The 7,832-nt window shown below is 40.0% G+C and overlaps 1 protein-coding gene across 1 annotated transcript; it reads right to left on the reverse strand.

Moving 5' to 3' along the window:
* Positions 1–255: 255 nt before the first annotated feature.
* Positions 256–7,064, reverse strand: LOC117819914 (sterol 26-hydroxylase, mitochondrial). The gene is made up of 9 exons (XM_034693441.1): positions 6,798–7,064; positions 6,119–6,300; positions 3,365–3,564; positions 2,964–3,161; positions 2,693–2,856; positions 2,424–2,590; positions 2,201–2,282; positions 1,706–1,906; positions 256–993 (listed from the first exon to the last, which is right to left on the reverse strand). The coding sequence occupies exons 1-9, from the start codon at positions 7,035–7,037 to the stop codon at positions 862–864; spliced, it is 1,566 nt and encodes a 521-aa protein (XP_034549332.1). The 5' UTR covers positions 7,038–7,064; the 3' UTR covers positions 256–861.
* Positions 7,065–7,832: the final 768 nt, after the last annotated feature.

A 7,832-nucleotide genomic window follows, 5' to 3' on the forward strand; every position in this document is an offset into this window, starting at 1 on the left:
CTGCTGGAAAAGCTGCTGCTGTTGATGGGCAAGATGCCTCAGTCTCTGTAAACATCGTTCAAAAAGCTCTATCTGATACTGAATAACACTCCCCTCTCATGTTTAACTCTCTGTATCTATTTACAATATATGACTGCATTAAACATTCATATGTCCATGGATTCAATTAAAGAAAGGATTTCTCTTATTATGCATCAAATCCCTTCTTCATTCATGCTCATATTTAAGTAAAACAATGTAATTTGAGACAATGAATAAAAAGACACAATGCTTTATTGTGCAATAAAAAGGTATACAGTATTGTGAGGCATCTGGAATATAGATGTTCACCCATGCAGCGCACTCTTTGATTTTATGTGAAGTAAGCAGGTGAGGAAGACATGTACAGATTATAGTAAAGTATAACATCTGAAGGTTATCGCCCACCTTGTTAAACCACTTAGACCATTTCATGAGGTTTACAGGAAATCCATATCACTCTGTTTTATCTATTCTTTAACTGTTCGTAGAAAAATAAAGTGTCATCCTCGTATCTTTCATCATTCTGTACAAACAATGACCACCTGTCAAGTACTAGTATCATACCGGAAGTGCTCAATGTTTTTTCAGTCTCACAAAATTATGGAAAAATGTTGCAATAAAGGCTGTGCACATGATATACAGTACATATGATATACTATACATATGAGCTTAAAATATGTTTTGAATATTAATGATTGATTTGTCAAAGCAAAATGTTTCAAACCTGCTGCTGCTGTCTCTCTATGATCAAGTCTGTACATTCATTAAAACAAATACATAACAAGTTTTACCCTCACATGCAACATTTGCATTCAAACAGAGACATCTGTGAAAAGTAAATCAGGCGACATTTGGAGCTCCTCGGTCCACAAAGTGCAGGTTCAGTGGTTTGTCGGGGATCAGGACTGTGCGACTGATGCATTTCATCTCTCCCATCGTCGGATCTGGCTGGATTTCAAACTGTCTGATGATCTAGAGAGACAAATAACACATATAGTTACAGAGGATATTTATATACCTGGCTAAATGCAACCATATAAACACATTAGAAACCTATCTTTAGCTTTAACTGAACAGAAACATCACCTTTCACTGAGACATCTGTCCATGTGATGTATAACCATGTGATCACTGTCAATCATTCAGGTGGTTTAACTTTTCATTAAATGTATTTTATTTATTTATTTTACCTTTACTTTACCAGGAACCAGTTCTCATTTACAAACATGACTTGTCATTAAATTAATTACAAAAAGTTTTAAAATTCAACTTTCAATATCTAAGGATCTGATAGAAGTGTTTGTTTGGAGCATTTTGGCTTTTTTTTTTCAAGCTTTTAGGCCGAAAATAATTGGAAGATTGACTCCATTCAAATGTGCTTTTCCAAACAAGCTCACATAGTTGTAATCTATTAATAAATTATACTAAGATATTTTCTGTTTAATATTAAACTTGCTCCAGTCATGAAAAAATAATTCTGATTTTAAATTTGAGTTTTTGGGGGGATTTAATAGAGTTGTGCAAAGAAAAAATGGCCGTTTTGCACTATCTAAAGCTTATGATATCTGTGACTTTTTGACCCCAAAGACTTCATTCTGTTTATCATTTCAAGCTTTACCTCACACCCTCATATAATCATGTAATAACTAGATGTCACAAAGGGGATTTCCCTCTCTGAACTCACCCGAAACAGAACCATGTACATCTCAAGCTCAGCGATCCGGCGGCCGACACAACCTCTCACTCCAAAACCAAATGGGATGGAGCCAAACGGGTTTGGCCTTTCTCGTCCGTCACGGAGCCACCTCTCCGGTTTGTACGAGAACGGCTGTGGGAATGTGTCCTCGTCATGACTGATGGCATAGTGACATAGCGTGAAAGCGGTCTATAAGAAGAAATCATAAAAGAGGACAGAAGATGAATATAAATTTATAAATGAGAACGAAAACCTCTGATTTACTTCTGTTGCTGTGTTTTGTTAAACATGTTTTTAAGAAAATTCTCTTACTTTAAATTTGATTATATTTAGAAGAGGTAGTAGGAGTAATACAAGCTGAAAATGCTTCAATATCAGGACTTGTACACCTATTCTTCCCAAGAGTTGGGGTAACAGAAATAGAATGTATTTAAGTTACAAGGATAGAAAAAACTAATAAACATGGTTTAGAATTAGACCCACTTTTTTGGGGAATTGATATCCACCAACAGCAACACTCTTCTCTGTAATGACTCTTGCATTTATGGGGACCACAGGGTACATCCTGCAACACAAGAATTAAAAACTTGACATTATTTGGTCTATGGTGGTTGGAGTTCAGATACTGAAATAAACAGAGCATTACACCCAGATCACTATCCCACAATCATGTCTGCACATCACTGTGAGGGCTGAGCAGTCTCACCTCAGTGCTTCCCTGATGACAGCCTTTAGATATGGCATCTTTGTGACCTCCTCAGCTGAGGGCAGCCAGTCTGTGGGTACCAGAGAGCACACCTCTTGGTGAAGTCTGTCCTGGACTTCAGGGTGTTTGGACAGCAGGTGCAGGGTCCATGTGAGGGTGTTGGAGGTCTTGAAACCAAAGAAATGCATTTGGTAAACGATCAGAGAGATGTTCACTGGTACAAATATATACAACAGAGAACATGTAGGATGTAACCAGCATATGTTTACCGTGTCCACTCCAGCCAACAGAAGCTCTGCGATGCTGCCGTACACATCGTTGGTGCTCATCTTGGTGTTTGAGAAGAGGTATGTCAAGTATTCACCCTCCACTTCCTGGTTCTTATCCACACGCTGCTGGATGACCTCCAATTTCTGGTCAATCAACTTTTTAGCTGAAATATACAGAACAGTGTCAGGGTCAGGGATGAGAAAACAATTAGGTGAGAAAGATTTACTGCAACTTAGCTGTAAGTAACTGCATCTTCACTTTATTACTCACAAAAGGTGAAGATGCCTTCCCAGCCTGCTATGTAGCGCTCCCAGAAGGGCAGGAAAGTGCGGCTCCATTTGGGTGTCACTGCCACAGCCATGCTGTTGGAGAACATCTGGGCGATGGAGTCGATGAAATCCTCTGTGCCTGCAGGGATTTTCTTTTCCAGACACCCAAGCCTTGTCTCAAACAGTATGGAGGAGATACCTGAGTGGAAGAGAGGACAAGAAAAGAACCTGTCTGAAAATATCCTCTGGTCAACACAGAAGTATAAACCAGCCTTTAAATTTACCTGCAAATGTGCCATTTAAATTTTAACATTTAATTCATTGTTGTTATCACAGCACAATATTAAGTTCTCTGTATTAGTAAGATTGTGCAACATTAACAGTGCCTGTATTATTCCATACCCTCTAGAGAGAAACGATAGAGCTCATTAGCCACATCAGGCACCAAATCTCCTGTGGGGCTGCCCTGTCGCAGGTAGTTCACCCTTTTCATGAAGTCTGTAACCACCTCACTGATAACACCTCCGTACTGTGCAGAGTCCTTCGGATGCAGCATGCGTTTGTTCAGCATTGCCCTCAGGTTGTACCACCTCTCTCCCTCCCTGCCAGGAGAAATGGAGTCATATTGTATAACAAGTGAGAAGCTTGTGAATCTTTTTTTAATGCTGTGGGTTTTCACGTGTGACATTTATTTCCACCAAAGAATTTTTGATATAAAAGACAGATCAAGACAATTGTTCCTGATAACCAGAAACACCCGAGATTATTATAGGATTAACTGGCACACTGCATTGTGATTAACAACTTTAGAAAACTAACAAGAGAAACACAAATTTAAAATAATTTAAGGTAAAAACAGTAAATCTAGATTCACAGAAACATGATGCAGAGTGCAGAACAGGAAGATGAAAGCCAGCTAGCTTTACCTTTAGACAACTAATTAGCTCACTTAAATGAACACAGAGAGCCCACAGGTACACAGGCAGGTGAACCCATCCCATCATTTGATTCTGTCAAAATGAAATGTGAAGTGATTGATTGACTCACTCCAGTGATGTCAGGTCACAAACCCGTATTTCTTTTCTGCCATTTTAAAAATGTAAATTAATCAATCAAGCTTTATTTATGGAGCACCTTTCATACAAATCAAATGCAATCAAAGTGCTTTACAGTGATTGAAAACATACAAATCAAATATATAATAACTAAACAGAAAACAGAAAACAGAAAACAGAAATGGATTTAGAAGTAGAGACTGGGGCGCTGGTGGCCTAGTGGTCTAAGCGCCCCATGTACAGAGGCTACAGTCCTCGTCGCAGGGGTCGTCGGTTCGATTCCCAGCCGTTCAACCATTTCCTGCATGTCTTCCCCCGCTCTCTACTCCCCATATTTCCTGTCTCTCTTCAGCTGTCCTATCAAATAAAGGCAAAAAGGCCCAAAAATATAACATAAAAAAAAAAAAGAAGTAGAGACTAGTGCACACCAGTTGCATAAAATGTATATAAATAAACAACAAGGGGAAATAGTTAAGAAATAAGTAAATAAAAGATAAAACAGGAATAATTAATAAAATAAAAAGGTAAAAGGTAAAGATAAAAGTCTAAGATAAATAAAAGCACCAAAAATAAGTAATTAGATAATTAAATAAAAAAAACGGTATAATATCAAAATAAATATAAAGTGACATTAAAATTATACATTATATGAAGTTAATATAATAATATGATTTACTGCTGTTGGGAAGTGAGCATACATTTTAACCAACATTATGAAAAGTTGTTCCAAATAAATGTGAAACCGCCCCCTTAAGAAGAATAAAGTATGAGTGTGTCAGCACAGGTACAGGAACACTCAGAATGAGATGCATTTAACATAAATAGACCGGGTCATAATCTTGGTTTTGGCAGAACGCCGTGTTATTAGATAAGACAGCTGAGTGTAAACAGGAAATGTTGGGAGTAGAGAGCGGGGGGGAAGACGTGCAGCAGAAAAGGGCTGCTAGTCGAACCAGTAACCGCTGCAACAAGGTCTATAGTCTCTGCAAATGGGGCGCACACCTGGACCGCTAGGCCAACAGTGCCTCTAAAGTTCACTCTTGAACACTTATACTTTATTCAATCCACACACTAAAAAACACACTTTAAAAAAGACAGTGCTCAAAGTTAGAGAGATTTCACTGGTGATAAACAAAGATGGTGCTGCAGACAACAGCCTCAGTGTTGGGCTCTCTGTCACATGATTTGCTTCTACTTATTTGTCCACTTATTTAGCTCTCCCTCTTTAATATCTTTGATCATGAAGAAGCGTAAAGAAAATCCTCCTGTTTTTTGTTTTTGCTTCAGATGGAAAGTGTTTTATCTGAGCTGTCCTTGGCACTTCAACGAGGAAGGAGCCGGAGTATTCTTAACAACAACAGCAGTGGATTACAGCTGCACATCCCTTCATCTGCCAGAAGTTGAATTAATGACAAACAATGAACAAACTGCTGCTAGCGAACAAAGCAAAAACAGACCTCAGCAACCTGATCTGGAACTGAAACTGAGACTTTGCTTAGTGAGGACGTCCAAAATACTATGGTCATCCTCCAGCCTTCAAACTTCTCCATCTGAACACCCAGAAAGAAGCTACAACCTGAAATACAGACAGCAAATCTAGAGTACCACTTTGATGCACTTTGTAAAAAGACACCTTTCACTCTCTTTTGTGCAGACTCTGAGATCGCTCTCAGGTTCATCTCAGCTGGCATGCAGAAAGTTCAATCTGCCGAGACTGTGAGGAGATGAGTTACAGGCCCACTCTCTCTCCACATACTGCACTGTTTTTGAGGAGACAATAGACAATAGACCTGAATCACACAGAGACATTTCTCTTCAACTTTTTGACACAACAACTTACTGCACTTAAAACAACACTTCAGGCCCAGGAGGAGGCCGTCCACAGAGGGAGAGTCTCATAAAAAGCGGGTCAGAAACATGCTGACTAAGTGTTAAAAACAAGAAGGTTACAGTCAATCCATCCCTCTCACATGACAGGACTTTGGCTTGGAAAGCCCTTATATAAGTATTACAAGAATCAACAGGGAGAGTTCAGACTTGAGTTGGAAGAAGCAGGGAAAGAGCATTGTTGGCCAGATTATGTAATCTATGGCGTTCTTACGTAGTGAAAGGTCCATAGCCGAGTCCTCTCATGTCACGATACTCCGTCCACAGAGTCATGTCTCCTCTGCGAGGGAACTTCTCGTCATTCCTCAGGATTTCCTCCAGCAGCTGAGGAGTGTTCACAGACACTGACTTCATCCCATCTCTGAAGATGTGCCCGTATCGCTGCTTCTCGTAGATCTGATAGGAGGACAAGTCAACGCATAAAAGGGGAAAGAACACAGAAACAGTTTAATCTCTTCTTCATAACAGACTGTTTTCAGATTGGTCCAAATCAAGAAAGTCTGACCGTCCACCCCTTCAGTAAAAAGCAGCGTGTTGTGTAACACATGGCACACTGAACTGATCAGTAGACATCCTAAAAGTGTGGGAGTAAAAGTGCTGTTCAGCCAACAGGAAGTGGTTCAATGGAGAGGAAAACAAACCTCTCCTCTGGGGAGTCAGCTGTTGTTATCTGGAGGTTACTATGGGAACAAAGGTAATGCAACCAGCCTGACATTTTCTATAATTCATTGAGAGCAAAAGAAACCCTCAAATCACAGCTTCAGAAGGTCAACCCAGAAACCAAAGAAAAGTTATATCAGAGATTTCAGGAATGCATCACAAACAAGTCATGCAACATTTTTAGATGCAGATTAGACTTTGAGGATCTGTGAAGTCCACAGACCTCAGCGTACCTGGAGCTCATGTAGGCGGCTGTAGAAACCTTGAAACACCATCCTGTAAAGCAGCTCCAACACACTGACATGAGGAAGGTCCTCTACCATCCGTGGCTTGTCCTGAAAGGGAGAGAGAGCCCCAGGGCTAGATGAGGTGCTTCCCACCCCCCTGAAGCAGATCCGAGTCCCGGACAGAGGGCAGGAAAGACACCATTTTCCATTCCTCCACATCAAACCTCGGGACAGCCGTGCAGCCATGAAGAGGGCAGAGCAGCAACTGCAAAAGGCTCCTGTTACATCCAGGGGAGCAGCCGAGCAGGGAGGGGCCACGTCTTGTGTAAAGTTTAACCCTTCCAGGGATCAAACCAGGACTACCAGGGGGCCACAAACAAACATTCCAACCATACCATGACATGACATTTTCAGTGTCGGCTGAGAGTTATGTAATGCATCTCTCCACTCAGCAGCTCCTCACCTTTGGAGCAGTTTCCCAATAAGCCTGAGGTCTTCAGACTCTGAAATCTTAAAAGTGAAAATGGATCTGTTTGTTTCAGCTGCATGTGACACCTTTAGATCTTCTGTTCTACTTCTGATCCTCTTGGATGATTTCTAACTTTTATTCATTTTCTTTTTTGATCTTTGTTGTCTAGTGTTTCATTATTTATTTGATGTCAAGACTTTAAAGGTTTCTGATAAAGGTTCTATGAGAATAAACTTTCTGGACATTTGGACATCATGGCTCATGTTGAGCAGGATATTACTCTCATCTATACACTGACATCTAATGCAGCATTAATGTTGTCTTTTACTTAGCAGTAGGATTATACATCTTAATTTATTGATCTTTCAACCTGTTCCCCGGAGCTTTTTTATGTCGGCATTAACTATGATAACAACAGGAAGCTACTTCATGCACAGGATTCTTTCTACATCTTCAACCAGTTTCTGCATCTGAATCCTGCAGAGCTTAAACTTTGTTATTTCTACATTTGTCGTCTGTGCATTAAAGAGCTACAAGTCAATTTCAAGCTTTTTCAATATGTGTTTTTAGAG

The sequence above is a fragment of the Notolabrus celidotus genome, chromosome 10 (assembly GCF_009762535.1).
Source record: "Notolabrus celidotus isolate fNotCel1 chromosome 10, fNotCel1.pri, whole genome shotgun sequence".
Taxonomy (NCBI): domain Eukaryota; kingdom Metazoa; phylum Chordata; class Actinopteri; order Labriformes; family Labridae; genus Notolabrus; species Notolabrus celidotus.

Excerpts from the sequence above, each read along its gene's own strand:
- LOC117819914 (XM_034693441.1), bottom strand. The coding sequence starts at position 7,037 with ATGGCTGCACGGCTGTCCCGAGGTTTGATGTGGAGGAATGGAAAATGG. Across the intron at positions 2,857-2,963 it reads GGAAGGCATCTTCACCTTTT|CTAAAAAGTTGATTGACCAG; the intron begins GTGAGTAATAAA and ends TGTATATTTCAG. Across the intron at positions 1,907-2,200 it reads GATATCAATTCCCCAAAAAA|ACCGCTTTCACGCTATGTCA; the intron begins GTGGGTCTAATT and ends TTCTTCTTATAG.